This window comes from Chenopodium album, chromosome 13, assembly GCF_948465745.1.
Source record: "Chenopodium album chromosome 13, dcCheAlbu1.1, whole genome shotgun sequence".
In the NCBI taxonomy this organism is placed as follows: Eukaryota; Viridiplantae; Streptophyta; class Magnoliopsida; order Caryophyllales; family Amaranthaceae; genus Chenopodium; species Chenopodium album.
Genome location: NC_137846.1, coordinates 53,237,270 through 53,260,456, shown reverse-complemented (window position 1 = coordinate 53,260,456; position 23,187 = coordinate 53,237,270). Strand labels below are relative to the sequence as shown.

Sequence of the window (23,187 nt, the reverse complement as noted above, 5' to 3'; positions counted from 1 at the left end):
TTCATGACCAAGTGAGTCATTAATACAAGTATGTTGTACTGGGCTCTTGCTCTACGGCTTGCTCGAAACGGGTTGGACCGTAAACAACAACCCCCCCCCCCTCCGGTCCTCACCCGCGAAGGTTGATTCAGTCCTTAACAATTTTAATACCAAAATGCAACACGCACTCATTGTGTCATCAACGTCTCTTCTGACCAATCTAATCCAAAAGATAAGCGCCGTCACTTATTTTCTTTTTCCTTAATTACATTCCATATACAAGTATATCTTATACTCCGTACTCATTAGTATAGTTATCTTGGTATACGAAATGTCCCTTTTATTCCTATCTAGTTGTTTGCTGTATTTGACGTTTTATGGTCTTTAAGACACGTCTTAAAACATAAATATCACCAAGTTCGTTTATGCAAATATTTTAAAAATGCGATGTTGTAAAGTAGTAGATATTGCAACAAATCCAATAAGATCTCACGAGTATATATTATTTCTTATAGAACAATGATAATTTGTGGTCTACTTCGTATTGATCATGTTACACATTGAATAACTTTGGATATCCAATCACAGAAGAGAAAAATAGTGTAAGAATGAATTATGTTGAATTGGAGAGAGTCTGAATGATAGTCTTATGCCATGGATCAGAGAGATGCTCCACAAGATTCTCAATTGGACCAGCATGTGTTACATAAGCTTGTACAAATATGCCTAACATAGCTATCATCGCCAACCGTCCTGAAAAACATTTTAATTCACACTTAATTATCAATATCTATAAACAAAGTCCAAAAGCTTATATAATTATTATTGAAAAAAAAAATAAACAGGAAACATTGATCTTGGAAAATTAGACTAATGAACTAATAAAAACTTACCATTTTTAATTTCTTTGAGCTTCCAATCATGAGCGTTCTTTATATCTTTGGCTAGCCCAAGAGGGTTTAACAGTGGGCCACCTGGGTACCTGTTTTTCCAAATTTATAAATCATCTAAGCCAATTAACCAAACCAGAAAAATTGTGCTCATTATTAACTTTGATTTTTTGGTGCATATATTTGCTAATTTTTATACTTGTTTTTAAAAAAGTTTGGACCAAAAAAAATAGTGAACATAATGTGTACATTGGTATGTGTCTGTAAAAATTGTGTGAATAATGTAAAAGAGTGAGTGGTACGGTATACCGTATACTATACGAAATTAAGAAGTCTAATGGATAATATTATAACTTACAAAGTACTTTGTAAATGGTAGTAAAGTAAAAATGTAAATCAAACTTAGAAACGCCTCAAAATGGAAAAAAGAACTGTATTTTCAGTAAAATTACCCAGGTTCTAAGCCCCCAAATGCTGATTCCATGCCAAAGAAAGGACCATCGGCTTGTGATCCAGGATTAACAAAATCCATGTACCTTTTAGTTTCCACAAATCTGGCAATAGTTTATAATTAGTTAGGGACTCAAGTGAAATTAAAGCTAATGTAGAGGGCAAAATCTTGGTAATTTAGTAAAAAAAAAAAAAAAAATTACCCCATTAAGACTAATTGGATAAATAACAAGGTTCTTGTGCTTGCAAAGTCGAATTTGGTTGCACCAGCCTCATACCACACTGGCAGTCTACTGATCCCTGTAGTACGAAGCAACTGCATAGAGTAGAATAGACTTCACCCGTTAGTGTAAGACTCGTAGTCAAGTTCAAAAAATAATATTCCCTTTGTCCCATTTTACTTGCCTCAATCAACCTAACAAAAATCTATACGAGTAACAAAAAAAAAATGGTTACGTGCAACAACTGTGCTATATAAAGAATACAAAAATTACAATTCATTTGTCAAATTTTACTCATCATCTACATTTTTAAAGTACTCACATCAGTGAAAAGAATGCCAGCAATACCAGCCATAGCAAAACGGGCATGAACCAATTCAGCCTGAACATACCACTTTAAGCTATCTGGGTCCTCTCCCAATCCAAGTGGGTCGAACCCGAAATCTCCTGCCAAACTAAGCAAAAACAAAGCCCATAAGTTCAAAATTATAAATACAAATGGACCGACCTACTTAAATTCCATAAAAAAAAAAATAATAAATAAAAAATAAATAAAATAAAAAAATGCACTTAGCTTATTCTCTTTGCAATAAGGTGTTGTGGTATGATTTTAATTTTGTTAAGATTTGTGTCAAAAATAAAAAAAAAAAAAAAAAATTGTTAAGTTTGGTCTAATCTTATTTTTTTATTATTATTTTTTTATTATTTTATTACTACGTATTATTATTTCTCTAAAATCTTACCGTGTTTTTGCATTATGTATCAAGGAAAAATAAATAAAGTATTAAGTGAGATCTTGCAAAATTCGTTTCAATATGTGTGTTACAAAATGGAAATGTCTAAATGTTCATTAATCTTTGTTACTATGCAATTAAAGCAATAAGTGAACAGAATAATATAAGGTTGTTCCGAATTGATTTGGTCGATGTCTTTCTAGTTTAGTCTTATCTAGTCATATTAAGGAATAAGTTGATGAGAACTCATCCTAATTAACATGATAATGCAAGAAATAAGCTAATGTTCAACTATGAGATTAATTAAGCAAATTTAGTAATCAAAAAGATAATTAAGAAATGAAAAGAAACAATCTTACCTTCCATCAAGGTGAGATGGAGGGTCAAGGCCAGGAAGCCACGTGGGGCGTGCTTGAGCTTGAAGAACAACTTGCCTAGTTAATCTATCATTAGGAGTAGCTAATATTATAGTAGATTTGTACAAATTGTTTGTTAAGAAAGATGATGAACTAAAATTACAAGGTAGTTGTTTAATGATGCTTTTTGCTACAGAAGTAGTAGCCATTATTTTTTCAATTTTCTTTGCTTAATGCCAAGCTACTCGAGCAATATATGCCATAAAAATGCTTTACATTTTACTTGGTGGCAATGAGATATATAATGGGCCCAACTTATCCTTGGTAAGAGCAACCTATCCCGCCCTTTTGGTTTTCAATTCCAAATTCAGGTTTGGTTTTCAATTCCAAATTCGGGTTAGGTTAGCCATTAGAAATTTAACTTGATGAATCGGTAAGTTGAGACGGTATCTAGAATTTCGGTTAATCGCTTTACTATTACTTAAATTTTCAATTCGATTATGTTAATAATGGTTAACCACAAGTTTGCTACGACAACAACTTAAAAAATACAATTTATCGGAGAAATAAATTCATTTATACAAACTTTTAAACAAGACCGCTCTTATTATAGTTTGGTTATAAGAAGTGTGTGTACTCAAAGATTTTCCTAACCAAAAGAAGAGTTGTTTAAATCCCTGAGATCAATTAGGAGTTCCTCGTGGAGGGTTCAACCTTCCTTGTAACAAAAGTGTATGAACCTTCAACTTGGCTTCTCAACAAATGATATGCTGCATTTTCGTTAACATCTATGCTACAAATATTAAATACGTCATTGATCACTCGACGTCAAATTATTAACCAGCAGATATGGAAGCAGCATGCACCAATGTCTTCGTCCTCATCTGCATCCACAAGACCACATAGTAACAGTTTAATGAAAATCAGAAAATGTGAAGGTGCATTTAATCACAAAAATAATGCACGTTAAACCGAAAATCAAATGGATATCATGCATTTCTTAAACTGTGATAGCAATGAGGGCATACAAAGGGGCTTTAAGCGTTAAAGTTTAGCCTATAACAGTTTCCCACTGCCATCTCTTCTATCAACCTTTCTGTATCTGAACTTCTCATTTCTGACAGTAATCAGAATACTTCTTTCTGATGAAGAATAAATGCTCTTCAATACACAATTGACAGTACATGCATTTAGCAGAACAAGAAATTATAATGATGAAAGATTGGTAAGTTATACAAGAGGAAGATTAGCTATGAATGAATGGTAATACATACGAAGTATTAAATACGGAATATCTATTGTTTCCCGCGTCATAGATTATATCGATCCGTTATAATAAATCCAATGACGGGTGCTCGTATAACTGTCAAAGTATATATAGTCTGAACCTGATGCACCCATCTGTAAACAATAACAGGAAGCAAAACTACTCCTTTTCAACTACCACAAGTCACAACATAAGTCAATTCCCTCTAGTAACAAACTACACCGACAAATTTCAAGAATTCCCTCTTATTGGGCTTTTTCTTCTACCATCTTTTCATCATAGGAAAGAAAAATAAAAATGCAAAAAAAGAGCAGGGAAATTCTTTTAGCATTAACCTATTTCAATTTTCAATAAGCAGAGTCTAACTCCAGCAGATCCAGCGTTATAACATTGAAAAGAGTGCACATAGGACTAAACCCACATGATACACAAGGCTACCTTTTGGCTTCTCTTTGTTAAACTATTACAATACTTCCTAGCCATTGATGCTGAAATTCCGGCGGTCATAGTCTTTGGGGATTCCTCTGTTGATACAGGGAATAACAATGAGCTCTCCACGATTTTGAGGAGCAACTTTGAGCCATATGGTCGTGATTTTTTTGGAGGCGAACCTACTGGGAGGTTCTCTAATGGTCGTCTTCCATCAGATTTCATATCTGAGGCATTTGGGCTGAAACCAGTAGTCCCTGCCTTCTTGAATCCTAATTACAATATAGATGATTTTGCTACAGGAGTTTGTTTTGCATCAGCAGGAACAGGGTATGATAATGCTACGTCTGATACGCTAGTAAGTCTTCTAACTGCCAAAAAAAAAATAATGCAAACATTCTACTATGGCTACAAATTCTTGATTCATAAAGTGTTGAACCTTCTTAATGTGCTTAAATTTGGTGTTCTAGCTTCAAGAGTTCAAGTCGTACCTATATAAGGATGAATGTATAAAAAAGCTAACATATTGTGCATAATTATAACATGCAGTCTGTTCTCCCACTATGGAAGGAAGTGGAGTATTATAAGCAATACCAGCAGCAGCTGAGGGACTATCTTGGTGATGACAGAGCTAACACAATTCTTGAAGAAGCAGTATACCTAATAAGTATCGGAACCAATGATTTCTTAGAGAACTACTATGCACGCCATAAAAGACGATTGGAATTTAGTATTGAAGAGTACCAAAACTTCCTCATTGGGATTGCTAGCGACTTCATTAAAGATCTATATAATCTTGGAGCTCGCAGAATATCTCTGGGTGGCCTACCTCCAATGGGATGTTTGCCATTGGAAAGAACCAGAAACATCATGTTTAAGCGTCAATGCATAGAAGAATACAACCAGGTAGCTAGAGAATTTAATATGAAATTGGCAAATTTGGTCGACAGGCTAAACACAGAGCTGAAAGGAATACAGCTATTGTTATCAAACCCTTACGACATTCTCTTAGAGATGATTCAAAAGCCATCTTCTTTCGGTAAGATATTTTCACTTAAAACTGAAAGGGTCTAGCCTGAAAAGTGTGAAGAAATGCAACAAACATTTCCAGTCACATGAAACATCATGTTATTTACCCTTTCAACTAACGTTTTGCAACTGCTAGCTGGCTTTAGACCCAACCATTGGGCAGTTAAATCCTTAAAATCATATACAGCACAACATAATGCATTAAATTTTAAGCTTCATGGCTCACATTTTTCATGAAAACATCTTGCACTTACATACAAAAATTACTTTTCAGTTTAAACCAAACATGAATTTATAACCTTTCTTTTTAAGTAAACTTGCAAGAAAATACCCTTATCAGGCCTTATATATACTGTAAGTAAGTCAATTCTTGGAGTGAGTTAATAAAATGCAACTCTGTTTACAACTGTTTTATAATAAAATTTATTTTTAACAGGAGAATACAAATACGAGTAGTTATTATTTATTTGCTATTACAATTATAAAGCATTATCGTACTACTCTCCGTCCCACGTATTATAGTGCCTATTACAATTTTCATGGTCAAACTTCAAAGATTTTGACTAAAAATTCTCATCAATATATACGAAGCACAAAAAGATGTAACTGTGAGAAATGTTATTGGATAAACTCAATTTGTAGTTTTATAATATAAAGTTTATAATTTCTATTAATACTTAATTAAAGGCATCGATGGACAAATGTATGTCTTGAAGATCGTGCAAAATAAAATAGGCACTACGTTTTTGGACAGAGAGAGTACTTAATAACTGCAAAACTCAACTTAACAAAACCTTTCACTCTTCCTTTTGTAATCTATATTTGTGGCAGCACATTAAAGTAATTAATGCATATGGATGCTTAATTTCTTATTTTCAGGATTTGACAATGCAGACGTAGGATGTTGTGCCACTGGATATCTTGAGATGGGTTATATGTGTGATCAACTCAACCCATTCACATGTAAAGATGCTGATAAATATGTATTTTGGGATGCTTTCCATCCCACTGAAAGAACAAATGGTCTTGTAGCTGCTCATCTGATGAAGAAATGGTCAACCAAGTTTCTATAATTGACAACAAGGTATATGATCCCCTCCTACAACGCAATGAGGCATCATATGCATACCACATTACATCATAGTATGACTGTATAACACAATTTTCATCAGGCACCTTAATCCTTACTCCTTGGAGTACATAGTCCTGTTAATTCATTGTCTAAGATCCTGACACAGATTCTTATTGGAAAAAAAAAATGAAGAGAGAGATGCCTCCTATTTCATTCCCACGCTTCCCAACTTTGACAAGCAAAATGATTAAATAAGTTCTACTTATTCTGTTGATTCATGAGATATTCATGTCGATTGCAGGTTCGCAATAACTTTCATACGCAGTTAACAGAATGTAAAGCAGAAAAACAAGAGCCTACTTATGATAGAGTATTGCAACAATAAGCAGAGGATGGCATGAACCTTAACTGCAGGGTGAACATCACTTCGGCTCCTTGGGAAAATGCAATTTGATCAAGGAAGGAAGCTCAGCTAAATCCACCTTTGATTTTCCAAGCAAAATACTCTTCAATTTATCATCACAAATGACAAAATTTTTGTTTTGTGGATCCTGCATAGACACACTTCTTGTCAGCATCAAGGCAAACAATGTGTCAAGAATCAAATGTACTATGATAATTGGAGGACAGGAACTGTTGTTACATATTAGCTCCCCTCCTTTCTCTGTTACTTATTCCCTTCATCAGTTCATTTAACAGAATAAAACTAGGCAACATATCTAAGATTCCTTAATGTATAAGGTAAGATGAAAGAGGTTCCAAAGCATGAGAGTATGAGACAAGGTCACACTAAAAGTATACAAATTGTATATTTGGTACAAGGTAAATGAGAGGTAATGATTACTTGAGCATACTTTTCCATGGAATGTCCTATTGATATGTTTATGATACTGCATCTCCACCCCCAAGCATGTGTTTTTCTTCCTAAATTTTCACTACCATTTGGTAACACCTTTAGAGTAGGGAATGAGAATTAATGAAGAAAATAGCATACTTGGAAATGAAAAGCAGTAAAGTTAAAAACAAAAAACAAAACATAGACTCATTGAAATCACCTCTATTTATGACCTTGTACCAAATGGACTGAAAGTATAGCAGAAACTATTAATTGAATATCTAGAAGGTAATATGAAATTTCTTTGTTATCACTTCCAAGTTCCAACCACATAGTCTAGCTAGCTCCAATAAAATATCCATGGGAAAAAAAAAAAAAAAAAGAAGAAGCTTGGATTCAATTTCCATGGGTCTAAAGCCTAAGCCTAAAATCTGCTCCACATAAGTAGAGAAATTTTTGAGGCTAAACTTCCACAGAAAAAGCAGCTGAAAGTGAGGCAATACACTGTAAATGTTAAATTATTTACAAATAATATCTTCTGACTAAACAGGATCTAACCATAAATGATTTAAGAATATTCTGATAACAGCAAACATTTAAATTTGTGAAAGCAAATCCCCTAGATCATCAGAATTAAATATCAAAGAGGAACTATTTACTGCAACCTGGAGTTTATTTGTCTTGATGTAAGACCAAACTCGCATGAAGCACCCCAAGCGAGAAATCTGCGATTGACCAACAAACTCCCGCAGAGTTGATGGGAGATTTACTAGATCAATCAAATTAGCAAGCTTTTTTGGATTGTCAATGACACTTTTCTTCAAACGAGGTGGCAGCATTTTAAATCTTCCTGCCATAAATAAAAGTATGTTAATAATTATCACCAGCATTATCAACTTCTGTTTCTATGCTTTCAACTTTTCAAGTATGTAATAGAAAACATTTTTTTGGTGCCGATAAATCTACTAAAATTATATACTTCTAGAGTACATCACAATGATATACAAAAGACTACTAGATGATTGTTGCAACTTACAAGTGCACAAGTCCAACCAAGAAGCAGTAAGAATCGCCTAGACGGCTAGACTAGAACCTTTTGATCCATCCTCATAGAGCTTAGGAAGGAAGGCAAAGAGGGGACTTCTTCTTTGTCACTAACTAATTCATATAACATGCACTAGCAAAATATAGCATGAAATTTAGGAACTAAGGTAGGACCAATTTCAGGATAACATTTCATTCACAGCTTATATGGATGAATTTCTATGTCTGCTTGAAAGTGGATATATCATATATGGTGTAAATTTTTCCCCTCCAAATTAAGGGCCTTAAAAAAGAAGAACATGAGTGACATACCACATAATAACACACAGTTCTTTTAATCAAACCAAACAAACAACTAGAATTTAGAATTGGAGGTCCTCGACATATAAAATAAACTGAATATTAATATTCAATTCCAAGAAATGCCAGAAAGATATCATGTAGCAACTTCTAGATGCTCAAATATCAAGACTTTCTGCGAAAACACCCTAATTGTCCTCAATCATTTTGTTATCCCCCAATACTCCAAGTCAGAATTTCCTCCATAAGTTTAGCTTATAGCAAATCATATTTTCTACCGTTATTTGGATGTCAGCTAGCTTAGTTGGTAAGGTTTTGGAGATAATATCGGGACTTTGGATTAAATCTTGCCTACAATATCTCCTTTATAGGTCTCTATACACCAAAATAATGATTCCATAAAATAACTTGAAAGTTGAAACCCCCACATTTCATCTTTCAGCTTGATGTCAGTAACTTGGAAAATCCATCTCAGAATTTGTACTTATACTCAATTAATATGGAGATAAAAAAGAAAGATGTCATCTTTGGTTGAATTCCAAGGTTTAGGGCAGATTTATGCATCATTTAACAGGGTTTCAACTCAGATAACATATCAAATTCAAAGGAGACTTTTATCAAACACTTGTTGTGCACGCTCCTTATCACTACTACTTAGTATGTAATCTTGTAAACATGATAGTGATAATTGATGTAATCGATCAACAAGCTCAAAAAACGGTTGTAATTTAGTGTATCATCCACTATAAACAAATAATTGAATATTAAAGAGAAATTAAGGCGAAAGAAGAAGAAACCTGGGGAAAATTTTGGAACGACGCTAATTGGAAGAACAGCAGGCAAAGAGAGAGTGTGTTTTTGGCAAGGGTTTTGCGCGCAACCTCTCTCCAAGACTCCAATCTTGCTGACAGTTGAAATGCTATTGCCGTACTGCTGGATTTTCTATGTTGGGCGGTTGATAACTTGATATCAATTTGTCGTGTAAAAATTGAATTGAAAAAAAAAAAAAAAATGTTCAAAGATTGGTGTGACAATTAAATTAGACTGATACAACTCATAAAAGTATTTGTTAGGAGCATTTTATTCACTTGATTTCTCTTACTACGTATTGAATTTATTTGAGCTTTATGAAACTCATTTGAACATCAAGATGGCTTTAGGCTGTGCTTGATCGTGCCTCGTGTCGGGCCCACGTGCTTTGGGGTTACTAGCCCCAATCCATGAGTTTTGTGTCAGGTTGGAATTTTTAAATGTTTGCCCGTGCACGGCCCAGGCACCATCGTGTCGGGCTGTGCTAAGCTTACGTGTCTAAGCAAAAATTCATTAATTTTAACGTGTTTTTTTATGTCAGGTTATGTCGCGCCCAATCGTGCTTCTCCCAAATAAAGGCGGCAAAAATGTAAGCCTGGCAAGACCCGACACAATGGTGCCTGGGCATGGGCCATGCCAAGCCTTGGGCCGATCCGACCCAATGCCATCTTTACTGAAATGTACCTTTACATCCCTTGTTAACCCTTATCTAAACTTATTTGGAGAATATAACATGACGTGACAATTTTAATTTCAAAGGTGAGCTTATTATGTGGTAAGCCAGAGGTGTAAGTGAAAGCCTAGAGAAACACTATTACTCTTGTAATTCTAACACATGTTGCAAAATTTGATAAACTTATCCCCTTGATTAATATTAAACATCCATGTTGCTCTAAAGAATAAATGATACTAGTATTCGACTAATGGTGAAAGTTGAAGTAGAAACGCACTAGGACATAGAACATGAAAAAACTTGGACTTAAAACATGCAAAAACTTCGGTGAATTTATTTTTGCCCAGCAACTTTAGCACAGGCATAATTTCAATCAATAACCCTTTTCTCCTCCAAAATGCTGAGTTGGTCAGCATTTCTGTTCGAAGAATACTAGACCTCATAAAACGTACCACAGACTAGATTACAAGCACTAAAACTACAACCGGTAAACAAAAAGCTCAAGCCTGCACCCATCTGTGGGATTTTTCAAAATCCCAAACTAGAATGAAGAATGCGAGCTGTTTACGCTTCAAATAAATCAATGCTTTCTCATCTGGCTACTCATCAGTTACACAGCCCCTTGAAGCTGACTGCACATTCTTGATATACTGAAAATGAAGGAACACAACTGTCAGCAAAATTACATGAGTGTGGACTTTGTTAGAAGGGTGTAAGGAAATGCGAGATGATACCTTGTACAGTACTCCCCTGTTAGCTTTGTATGCAGGTGCGGTCCACTTTTTCTTTCGCTCCTCCATCTCCTCGTCTGTCAGCTGAACATCCATGATCTTTTTCCCTACGTCAATCGTGATGATGTCTCCATTCTGCACCAGACCTATTGGTCCACCCTCCTAAACATTCCGAAAAGTAGAATTGTTTTAGATCTTTCCATATTTGTTTTGTCTAGAACTTCACAGTTATTAAACCACACCAATCAAGGCCTAAGTTGAAAATATTATTAAAAGAAAAAGTAAACACTGAAAGATGAAGAATTGTGCATACTTGTGCTTCAGGGCAAACATGACCGATAACAAATCCATGTGAGCCTCCTGAAAACCTTCCATCAGTTAGTAGAGCCACATCCTGCAACAATCCAAAGCATGGTAATGTTAGGCATTAAGTCAAGAAGAAATCTGATTTTTCAACTATATAGATACAATACTAACAATAGTACACCCTTTTGTTCTTTTGGATTACATTACTCAAACCTGAGTATTAGTGTTAGACACGAGTACTGTGAACCTGTCCAAGTGTCACTCAGATAAAAAAAAATCCATGTTTTCTGTTCTCTGTCCGGAAATAAGTGTCAACTCAGGTCTCAGAGAGGAAGGATCTAATAGGGGTACTTGATGCAAAACAAAGAGTCAGGTTAACATAGCTTTTGGTATTTTATACGAAAATCCCTTTTCCTTCAAAACTGGTAGCAGTAGCGCTTGCTATATACTTCGTATTTTCCTTTATCAAATACATAGAGAATTACAAGTACAAAAGGCCACAAAAGATTGAATACATACTTTTGTAAGTAAAATAACTACGTAGTAGACACAGAAGCTACATGACTGTTGGACTGACCCTGACAGGGCAATTGGTATGTGGGATGGGAATTGGGGAATAGAGAGTGGGAGTGGGATAGGGATAGGAAATTGATATTTGGACAATTTCTTGTCTGGTGGATTGATCAGAAAAAGTACGGAATAAACACCAATTTAAAAATATATCCTTACATATTCTTCTCCTCTTCCCTTAATATAGCAATGAAGCCAATTTACTCTTCTCCCAATTCCCATCCTCAATACCTACCTCTCCTTGCGTAATAATACAGTGAGAAATGAGGTCTTCATTTCCCATTTGCAATTCCACTATCATTTCCCATTCCTCTCTAATAAACATGGGAAATAAGTTAAGTTAGGAAATCATTTCCCATTCCCAAGAATCCCAACCTCATTTCCCATCAAAGAATACCCAATGAAGTGAGTGTTTAAAAGGGAAATTGGAAAGTAAAACCTCTTCCTTTTTTACGAAAGATGTCATCCTATCATGTGTATTTTGTATATGCCAATGATGTTAATTGGTCAGGTGAGCATCTGGGATGAAATCATATAAATCTAACAAGATATGTGAAGGGTTACACTACTATCAGTTATGATGAGCTGACTCAGAAATAAAGTGATATAAAAACTTGCTGATGCCGTAACCAAAGGCTGTGAGAGTCCGTTTAGGATAAAGAATAAACAGTGAGATTATGCCTAGCAGAATGCCAACATTAACATTATTAAACCAAAGCTTCTAAGGAGGTTGGGAAGAGTGAGATCAAGATTACATTATTTCATGCACAATGCAAGCATACAGATCAGATCAAAATACCTTCCCCAGTCCTGCACCCATTATAGCGCTAGTAGGTGTCAACATTTCAGGCATGCCAGGTCCACCTTTTGGCCCTTCTCCTCTAATGACTACTACTTTACCCTGAAAAATGTTTAAATTATTAAGTAAGCAGCGAATATATATGAAATATTTCGATCATTCAGTCACTGTGAATGAACCAACTATTGCACAAAAAGCACCTTGAAACTCTGAGGGTCTTCTGAGATAGCAGTTATCATAGCTTCTTCTCCTTCAAAAACAAGGGCTGGACCTGAAAGTTTATATGATAAGAAGTTTCTCAGTTGCATTATTAGATCTGGTGAGAAAAAAATTAGGAAAACCCTGTTTGTTCACAACTTCACATAGTTCTAAAATTAGAAGGCCATGAAATTTATAATAACCCAAAAAGTGTTTGGCCAGAAGGGAAATTACCAGAAAAATATAGTCCTTCCTTTCCAGTAATTTTTGCTACAGAGCCCTCTGGAGCAAGATTACCATACAATATCTGTATATGCCCCGTTTCCTTAATGGGGTTTGACAATGACCGTATTATTTGCTGAAACATATTAACAAACAGATTAATAAATTATTAATAAGAAAAATTGAAGAATAAAAGTTTGTACATGAATAGTGAATACTAGCATGGAAGATATGCATCATACCTGACCTTCAGCCAAGGCTGGGAAGAGTTTGGCATTCTCTGCCAATGTTTTCCCAGTAACTAGACAAACAAGAAACACAAAAGATCATGACTTTTTAGATAAAAGATTAACAAAAGCAAATGTCTTGAAGCAAAAGCATGCCCAACGGTGCAGGAAGAATTACCAGTGATGCAGTCCCCATCTAGAAATCCTAGCTCAAGAAGGTAGCGAATCACTGCAGGTGTGCCACCAACCTATAAAGATCCATCAGAAGAAGTATAAGCTACAATACTGAAAACAAACAAAAGCTCACCTAATAGCCCAAGTAAGGAAATTATCATTTGGCTACAAAAGTCAAAAGTTAAAGTTTGGTCAAGGTAAGGGAGCTCAAATGTACCTTATGTAAATCTTCCATGACGTACTTTCCACTTGGCTTAAGGTCTGCAAGGAAAGGAACCTGATCGCTTATCTTCTGAAAGTCATCAAGAGTTAAGTCTACACCAACGGACCTACAAAGACACAAGAGACCTATTAGGCACCAATTTCAAGCAGGCTACAGAAATTACACAGCAGCATCTCTCACCTGGCAATAGCAATTAGATGCAAGACAGCATTGGTCGACCCACCAAGGGCCATCACCACAACCATTGCATTCCGCAGAGATTTCTCAGTTATTATGTCTCGTGGCTTTAAGTCCATTTTAAGCAGTTCAAGGAGATATTTTCCAGCAAGACGGCATTCATCTCGTTTCAAAGGGTCTTCAGCTGGTGTTGACGAGCTTAAAAAGAGAAGGGGGAATTACAACCCAAGAAAGAACAAAATCTCAACTCTATAACGTAAATACAATACCTGTAAGGAATAGACATTCCCATGGCCTCGATAGCTGATGCCATGGTATTTGCAGTATACATACCACCACAAGCTCCTGCTCCAGGACAGGAATTACGGATGACATTCATTCTTTGTTCATCATTAATAGACCCGCTAACGAATTCCCCATAACACTACAGAAGAATCACAAAAAACATGAAAAATTGCACATTTGCACTTAAAGGTAATTGCTTTAGTTCAGCAACAAATTACAAATTTAACACAAAGCATTTATCATCAATAATAGTCCCCCAAACATATTCTAAATAATACTACAGCATGAAAATCTCAAATGAGCTGCTTAAGTAGTAGAGTTAAGAGTTATAGCATGCATTTCCAGCAAAACGCTGCCATTCATTCAAAGTAGAAATACAGGGAAAGGTAAATTGACAGCGTGATAGTTGTGCATTAAGGTGACAAGGAATCCTTAAAATCCAGCACATTTACTAAAGAAGATAAAATTCAAATTCAAGGAAACGAAGGTCACATGGAAAATTAGCTACATACCTGGAACGCATTAACAATGTCCAATGTATTACCTTGAAAATGACCAGGCTGTAAATCAAAATTAAAAAATAAATAAAAGATAGTTTTACAGAGGGGCAAAGAAAGATGAGCAATACAAAGTTTCCAATCTCCAATCCTGACCTTGATCGTACCACCATAGACCATGATGCCTGGCCTATTAAGGCGTCCCATAGCCATGATTGTACCCGGCATCTGTAAACAGCACAATCATCAAAAACGTATAGGCAGTGGCCCAACTTACAGCATACTTAACCAAACTCGAGATAGCATTTTATATAAATACGAAGTACTTGTTTCAGCCTCAAAAAAGCAATAATATATTTAGCATACAACAGGATACAGGGACCCAATTTTAGAAATTGGATACTGAACACCTTCAAAATTTTAAATTCAAATGAGAGTCAACATTTTGCATTGAACATTTATCTCATGTGTCACATTACCAAATAATATGATTCATCGGTTCTCATTTACTTAAAATTTTGAGCAACATATATGTATAAAATGCTCTAATTTCAATTTTATGCATCACAGAAACAAATAATCAACACACGAATGAATTATTCACAAATTACAACTTCAAAGTAAGTCACTATTCAAAATTTTTAGGTTATCCATTATAACAACCCTTATGTTTTAAATCCCACAGATGACAATACACTTGATATTGTAACTCAACACGAAAGGAAGATACTAATCTCGATCACCATAGACAAGTTGATGACCAGAAGAAGCAATACTTACATTTTTATCACATCCAGGGATAGAGATGTTTCCATCATACCATTGAGCAGACATAACCGTCTCAATACTGTCAGCAATCAAATCCCGTGATTGCAAACTGTAACACATGCCTCTAGTACCCATCGAGATAGCATCACTAACACCAATAGTGTTGAACCTAAAGCCAATCATCCCGGCCTCTTGGACTCCCTCTTTCACTGCTTCTGCTAGCTCTAACAGGTGCATATTGCAAGTATTACCTTCGTACCAAACCGATGAAATACCAATCTGAGGTTTGCTCATATCATCTTCTGACAGTCCCACTCCATAAAGCACAGCTTGCGAGGCACCTTGAGACTTAGGTTCAGTAATGCGAGAGCTGTACTTGTTGAGCTTCCCCCCTGTGGATTCTGATGTAACAACTGTCTGTGGTTCGGCTGCTGGACTTGAGAGTGTAGAAACACATTTCAAAGGCCGATAGCTATGAGCATTCGGAGCTAATCGTTTTGAAATGCAGGAAGCAGCGAAGTTTGAACCCATATTCGGAACGACAAGAGCAGCTTGCATCTTTGCTGACTATTATAGCTGTATAGCACAAGAGTAAATTAGGTAAAGACATGGGTACAAACACTGTAATTATGGGAAGAAATTTATCAATGAGAACCAAATTACAACAAGAACAATGATAAAACTTCGTTATCATTTACTACTACAAATATTCCACCTGAAAAACTATAATTAACCATTAATTTCTTAGCTCGAATTTGGACTAAAACTAACGGCTCGTTTGGTAGGTGGCAATAATATGCCAAGAACAACAATTTACTCTAGGTTGAACGATTTCACACATTAAACAACAACAATCAAAGAGCAATAAGCAACATTAAATGGGTGTTGAAATCAAAAGGACAATATCACAAATTTAAAACAAATAAATTAAATAGCACTTTAATTCTAGGATATGATAAAATTGCTCAAAAATTAAAAATCTGAAATACAGAAAACTAGCCTTTCATTGGGTCTAAATTGAAAAGAAAACAGAAATGTCATCCTTAAATCTAACCTGGGTAATGCTAGAAATTGCTTAAAAATCAAAACTTTGATGATTTCAGCCAAAAAAATTAAGGATACTCCGTATAATACATTGAAATGAAAGCTAAGTACAACTTATAGTAAGGAAATTAATCAAATTGAAATAAAAAGTAGGAATTACCTTAATACTGTCGAACTCTGACCTCAGATAAACCCAAAAAATGAAAGTTTTAGGTGAGAAAAATGGCGGACGTAAAGAAGCGAGGAGAGAGAGTGAGGGGGGGTTTAACACAACTACAGGAATTGAGTAATCCAACCAATTATTTTAAAGTGACAGTGGAAAGTGGAATCAGTTTTTGGTTGTTGGGCTTCAAGTCTTTTCTTTTGAGATTATTACGGATTATCACAGTCCAAACTAGAATGCCGATGTATAGGGAAGTCCATGCTAATTATTTTAGAAGTATTTCATTTTCTAAATATTGACCATCATCATTTTTGAAAGTTATACAAATTTATATGGAGTATCGGAGTAATATTTCGTTAATTGCACATGGTTTCTCTCTATCTGTCTTTTCATCACATGGATCCCTATATTTATGTCTCTCTATCTCTCTCCTCAAAAAATCCATTTAATACCTTTATGTTGCAATATTAGGGGAGCGAATGAAGTAATTTAGAACGGCTGAAAGTAAAAATAATGTGTATGCGTTAAGGATAATAATAGTCGTTATTCTAAGAAGCTTTCCTATAAATTTGGAAGATTTTTCTTGTTTTAGATTTAGATACTTTAATATATATGCAATACTTTTTTTTTTTTTTGAGGAAATGAGTTAATCATACAGGGTAACAAAAAATATTGTTATGAAGAGAGTAATTGTTCTTGGATTTAAAGGGCACTTTTGATCAATATTGCATTCAATATAAGTGGTACTATTTCCATAAATAATGTAAAAAAAAAAAATGAATCTTTATATGAATTAATGTGAAAACTAGTTCTCACCATACCGTCCATGTATGATTGATTAAGAGGTTTAATTCTACGTCTACCTCTCTCTTCCCATTCCTTGCAATCTTTTTTTTTTTTTTTTTTTTTTTTATCATCTCTTCTTGGACAGAAATTGCACTTCTTAAATCAACTCTAATTATCTCTAATGATAAAACAAAAGCATGAGAGAAACTCCAAGTTGCAAAAACGAAAGAACAAATATGATGCATTATATTATTACTGATACTCAATATAAATTACAACATACAAATAACCACTCTTCCCAAATAAATTACATCAATAAATAAAAAAATAAGCAAATGCCATGAAGACAAGCCAATAAGCTCCCCAAATGAAGATAGTCAAGTACAGGTTGTAGATGCTGTGAACAAGCTAAGTACATGAAGAAGAAGAAGAAAAAAAAAAAGCGAACATATTTATAGAATCTACATACATATGGATGTTGTATAAGAATCATCGCATTAAGTGCACAAAATGGTGAAACTAACTGTACTTCAATACGTAGTAGTATCTATTTGCATGATGAGGTCCAAACCGAGACTGTATAATCAGTCTTATGCTAGCTCCCTGACTCCCTTGACTCGTCTACTTTCTCTAGAAGAAATTGATCTTGTAAGGATATCAAGGGCCGTATAAGGTCAGAGAAGCAAAGTTTGTATATAATATTACGCGCAAAGGAGGATGTTCTTGTCTGTTAAATACCAACTGTTTTTCCGAGCAGCCAGAGTACTAAAGATAACTCGATACCAAAAATGAGTTGGAGCCAAGTCCTATCTAACATAAATCCGTAAACTGTAATTCCAGCTTTGTTGTTCTCAAAATATGTCACTGCCAAAATACCCAAGATAAAGATATCAGTATGTAAATTATTAACACTGCAGACTGATAAATTTAATCACTATCAGAAGACGGATAAAACTCGAGATTATATTGTGTTAAAATGAAGTAATTATTACTCTTACCTAGAGCTTGTCGTTTCTGGAAACCGATTGAGCTATAGGCATAAGCAGGGAGAAACTTGGTGTTGTCAACATCATCCTCCTCATCCCCTGCCTCATCGTCATCTGAGTGACTGCTCCTCGAATCAAAGAAACCTGGGCTTCCTCCACTACTGGTCTGGGCTACGGGTGTTTCAGTCTCAGAGGTGGTACCAAAGGACTCAACTGTGGCGCACACATGCCATTTTGCGGAAAGAGAGGTGATTGCTTGAGCTTTGTGTGTTATCTTTGTGGCGCTTTGTAGTATTATTACAATCCCGGTCAATAGAGTAATGGAGCATAGCTGCACAATTCCAAGAAAAAAAAGTACTCTCATTAGATATTGTTGTTACACTTTTATTACGCCGTATTCTATAAGGAAATTGACATTCCTAAGACCAAAACTTTCTGATAAAATTTTCATAATAGCTAGGATCCGCGCATGCCAGCATGTTACCATTAAGTTGGTGTATGCTTAGCTAAATCAAAGTTGAAACTTAAGGGTATTTTTTTCGTATTTTAGCACAATTAATGAGGTAGTTTCAGACAGATTTTTTTGAAAAAGTTAAGTATCGCAAAGGAAATATGACAAGAGAGACATACTGCAAGTTCTCCAGCTCTGAAGATGCTCATATTTGAATGGTTTTTGGTAGTGTACAGCAAGGCAGCAAATTGGCTCGAAGTGATTAAAACTAATGCCAATAAGATAAATGAACGATAACGATGGCTTATGATCCTCAAGTGCCTCCTAATCCGAAGGTGCTCCATCAAAACAGACATGACATCTGAATCTTCCTGGAACACATTGGCAAAGTCCTTGAGCCGCAGGATCTGAAGGTAGCAGATCAGACGGAAGAGAATGCAGACCAGGAAGAAGACTAATGTCCGATAAAGCCATGATATCAACTCCAATGAGCATGCTACAATGTCACTCAAAATGATGTTACCCAAGAATGGAATTTGGGAGGCACCAGAAGCATACCACCAGATTTTGTAGGCACATTCGGCTAAAAAGCATGGTAGAACAAAGACAGATAATATCTTCAGTGATCCCTGCATAAAAATAGGAAGAAAAGTTAATCAATTATTACCATTCAATCAAAAATTACATGATTATTGCAATGTTTAAAATTCCTAGGGCCTACCACTTAGCATGAAGCACTCCTAATTTCCAATGACAAAGTACATTACATGTACTATTTCATGACAAAAGTACTTTGGTTTGTACTAGAGTATGCTTGACTAGAGCTAATCATAACGTGATGAACTCAACCCATTTCGGCCTAATCAATTGTGTTGAACAGCTCTTAAGTGTTAATGCAGTGCTTTATGAGGTGGATAAGAAACAAGACCAACTAATATAGTAATCACATAAACCCACTAGTACAAGATCCATAATATTTCCAGATTCTTCTAGTTGATGAATGATGATGATACTAGTACTATATCATTACTTTAAGTCATCTGATGCAAGATTAACTATGGAATAATGTAGAGTAGTAAAAAAGGCTAATCACTGTCGGTCCCAAATCTTACTTTTAATTAACTCATCTGATCCCATAATTATAAAGATGTACGGTATGGTAAAAGAATACTCTAAGGAACAATAAGGTATGGTCAGGAAGATTTATTTCTACATCAAATAATTTTACACCTATATTAAGCCAAATTACTTAACTATTTTGGTTAATAAAAACAAGACACATCCCATAACACATGACACACGCAAAAGAACATACACAAAGCATATTTTCTCCTAAAGAATGAAAGAGAGAATGAAAGGTAACTGTAATGAGAAGACAGGCTGGTAGCCAACCTTATATTGACCAAAAGAACAAGCTTCACAAGAATCACAGCTAGACCATTATCAATTACGGAGTATTTCCTTATTTTCACGTTTGTAAATGCATAAATTCAACCATTAGTATTTTTAATTACCGATCAATAAATATTTTAAGAAAATGATACGAGTATCTAAGAAGTTGAAAAGTATAAAAAAAATATAAATAAATAAATAAAATAACAATAAAAAATTAAGATGAATCTAACAAGAACCCACGTGATTTGCTCCTAAATATAAATCACCAAAGTTAGTCAAAGTAGAGTGACAACAGCAACTTCTTCGTTAAGGTCAGGTAAAAAACCAAAAATACTGAGCAATCAGCAAACCAGAATTCTGGAAGTAAGGTAAATTTCAGGCAATCATTCTGCTTCGGATTCCCAACATTCCGATCATAAACACTAAGTTGGCCGATTTCGAGGACAGCGAAAGATCAAAAGAACTAAAGCATAATTCAATCCGAACATATTTCATAAAAAAGAAAGGAAAAATTAGAAAGGGACTCGCGTTAATGAATGAATCAAGAAAATCCAAAGTTAGAAAGAAATCATTTTTATCACAGTAATTCAATTCAATTAGAATTATTAAGACTTTAAGAACCCTAATTATTAGACAAATATTAATTATAATCACCGAACATACCAGCTCATAAAGTCTTCAAATCAATTATTATGACATCTAAAAATTGAATCATACCATAAAATAGTATACACTCCATAAAAATTAAATTAAATAAAAATACAAGAACAGGGGATCAAATCTAGAAATACCTACCCATGTCACAATCAAACCACATTTCAAAACAAAAAAACAAGTCACAAACTAATTGATCATAATTCATGTCATTCATCACATTCAATGTATAAAAAAATCCATTAAATCAAAGAAAAATTAGTAATTTAAACATAAAATTACCCCAATTCATTTGACAATTTAACAAACCCAAAAACAGAGGATGAAATCAAGCAATCATATAAACCAAAATCACCAATGCCACCTTCCAAATTAGTCAAAAAACCCATGACACAAATCAAATTTAAACCAATTAATACCCCAAAATGGAACATTTATTCCACAAATTAATTACAAAATCACCCAATTCAATCAAAAAATCAACAAACCCAAACAGAGAATAAAATCAACCAACAAAATAAATCAAAATACTCAATGCAACCAATCAAAAACCCAATTCACTAATCAAACAAAAACCCATCAAAAATCCATAATTAACCAATTAATCATCAACAAAATTAAGGGAAAAAATACATACATAGACCTGGGTAGTGTAATGATGTCTAACAGAATCACTCTCATCAACAAGCTTATCAAAGAACAAGAACCTTCGAAGACCATACTTCCTTACATACTGTGTAAGACAAACAAACGAAAGCGTCGCAACGGAGGAGAGAGAAAGTTGCACGACCGTGTCGTAAGGGCGGTCGTGCGTGGCGTCGCAAGAAGGGCAAGCGAGGTAAAAATGGGAGAATGCAGGGACTAGAATTGCAAATATAAGAAAAACAGACCATGATAAAATTGCTGTGTAAATGTTTGATTGATCAACGCACATCCATCGAAGGTAAGAGCGAAAGCCGTGCAATTCATCATGGGCGTGCGAAAGTAATCGATTGAATGATTTTCTGGGATTTCGAGATGTTGGTATTAAGCTATGTGTTGGGGTTGCATCATCCCCCATTTTTTGGGGAGAAAGATGTAAGAAGAGAAGAGGGTGTAAGAATGTTTATTTGGGTGTAGGGGGTTTTTATATGGATAGTTTAGTACTCATAACGACTTACTTGATAGGTGGTATTGTAATTTCGGGATTAAGATGACTCGTGAATAGGTAAGAGAAGTTAATCCGTATTTAGTTTAAAGTTTAATAACACTCATTGGTTATATGAGTAATATAACATATAATAAGATTATAAAATACAATATCTAATACCAATTATCGAGTATTGAGTATATTAGATTGGTATGTTACAAGAATATAAAGACGTTATATAGATATGGAGTATCATGTTACTCGCCCCTCATGAGGAGAGGGTTCTAATTATTTCCTTTTCCTTACCTAATTAAAAAAAAATAATAATAAATAAATAAAAAAAAAATAAAAAATAAAAAAAAAATGTATCATGTTAGTGTAACATAAGGAATATGTATAGGACCATGATATGGAACTCGATTCTAATTTTTGGTCCATGTTATAAGAAATGTTTTGTAAGTGATATTCCGAATTACAAGCTAGCAATGGAATTGGAACAGTTTCATACGGAGTAGTTAGTTTTGATTGTTCTTTGTAACAAACTCAATGTATAAAAATAAACACGTATAGAAAGTGACAAATTTAGGTTGAGATTAGAACGCTTACTTCATTACATGTAATTGATGTAAAATCAAAATTATTTCTCTACAATAATAGAATTTACAACTTGGGAGTTACATCTATGCCTAATTATTTTAAGGATATTTACATCAAATTCTAGTAACTCTATAGTTTCTACCAACAAAAGTTTGAAAGTTATCAACATGATTGGCTTTGAGTTTCATCCACATTTACAATGAGAAAATCTTGCGTGGACTTAGTCCACAATAATATTATTGTGGACCTAAGGTTTATACACACGTAACTGACATTATATTCAACACAGTAACCCTTAATTTTAATATAGTAATCTTATATTTTAACAAAGTAACTTTTTTTAAAACTTGTGTGATCTTTAATGTTATTATGAATTTAAAGTATGACATTATATTGAATAGTGACCTAATTTTAACATACTGATTATTATTATTCATATTGACCATTATATTAAAAATTTCATTAAAACAATTAACCTCTTATAGCTTTTATAATGTCACACTAACTTTTATTTCAACATAATAACCTTTATTTTAATATAATAACCTTTTTTTTCATTGATAAAACAATCATATTGTCTCTAATGTTGATGGTCCACAATATATTAGAGTGAACCAGATCCATATAAAAATTAGTAATTATTTAGACAACCTTGGCTTATGAGTGTAAGTTTTGTTGCTATATTTGTGGTTACAATATTTGTGGCTTAGAAACTC

The 23,187-nt window shown here is 34.4% G+C and overlaps 5 protein-coding genes across 5 annotated transcripts; 1 reads left to right on the top strand and 4 right to left on the bottom strand.

Moving 5' to 3' along the window:
* Positions 1-446: 446 nt before the first annotated feature.
* Positions 447-2,885, bottom strand: LOC145576935 (photosystem I chlorophyll a/b-binding protein 5, chloroplastic-like). Its single transcript, XM_081634634.1, has 6 exons — positions 2,634-2,885; positions 1,863-1,995; positions 1,523-1,635; positions 1,322-1,423; positions 873-961; positions 447-732 (listed from the first exon to the last, which is right to left on the bottom strand). The coding sequence occupies exons 1-6, from the start codon at positions 2,837-2,839 to the stop codon at positions 593-595; spliced, it is 783 nt and encodes a 260-aa protein (XP_081490760.1). The 5' UTR covers positions 2,840-2,885; the 3' UTR covers positions 447-592.
* A 280-nt stretch (positions 2,886-3,165) lies between these two features.
* Positions 3,166-9,544, bottom strand: LOC145576934 (SWIB/MDM2 domain superfamily protein). Its single transcript, XM_081634633.1, has 4 exons — positions 9,404-9,544; positions 7,928-8,112; positions 6,831-6,978; positions 3,166-3,514 (listed from the first exon to the last, which is right to left on the bottom strand). The coding sequence occupies exons 2-3, from the start codon at positions 8,099-8,101 to the stop codon at positions 6,850-6,852; spliced, it is 303 nt and encodes a 100-aa protein (XP_081490759.1). The 5' UTR covers positions 8,102-8,112; positions 9,404-9,544; the 3' UTR covers positions 3,166-3,514; positions 6,831-6,849.
* LOC145576933 (GDSL-like Lipase/Acylhydrolase superfamily protein) lies at positions 4,109-6,815 on the top strand. Its single transcript, XM_081634632.1, has 3 exons — positions 4,109-4,684; positions 4,876-5,365; positions 6,235-6,815. Exons 1-3 carry the CDS (start codon positions 4,319-4,321, stop codon positions 6,426-6,428), a joined length of 1,050 nt encoding a protein of 349 aa, XP_081490758.1. The 5' UTR covers positions 4,109-4,318; the 3' UTR covers positions 6,429-6,815.
* An 850-nt stretch (positions 9,545-10,394) lies between the features above and the next one.
* LOC145576932 (dihydroxy-acid dehydratase, chloroplastic-like) lies at positions 10,395-16,579 on the bottom strand. Its single transcript, XM_081634631.1, has 15 exons — positions 16,471-16,579; positions 15,279-15,842; positions 14,655-14,726; positions 14,514-14,561; positions 13,986-14,140; positions 13,720-13,914; positions 13,534-13,645; positions 13,321-13,390; positions 13,158-13,216; positions 12,928-13,051; positions 12,696-12,766; positions 12,496-12,597; positions 11,134-11,214; positions 10,824-10,982; positions 10,395-10,739 (listed from the first exon to the last, which is right to left on the bottom strand). The coding sequence occupies exons 2-15, from the start codon at positions 15,822-15,824 to the stop codon at positions 10,689-10,691; spliced, it is 1,845 nt and encodes a 614-aa protein (XP_081490757.1). The 5' UTR covers positions 15,825-15,842; positions 16,471-16,579; the 3' UTR covers positions 10,395-10,688.
* An 817-nt stretch (positions 16,580-17,396) lies between these two features.
* LOC145576931 (uncharacterized) lies at positions 17,397-21,965 on the bottom strand. Its single transcript, XM_081634630.1, has 4 exons — positions 21,383-21,965; positions 18,876-19,325; positions 18,258-18,576; positions 17,397-18,123 (listed from the first exon to the last, which is right to left on the bottom strand). The coding sequence occupies exons 1-4, from the start codon at positions 21,803-21,805 to the stop codon at positions 17,990-17,992; spliced, it is 1,326 nt and encodes a 441-aa protein (XP_081490756.1). The 5' UTR covers positions 21,806-21,965; the 3' UTR covers positions 17,397-17,989.
* Positions 21,966-23,187: the final 1,222 nt, after the last annotated feature.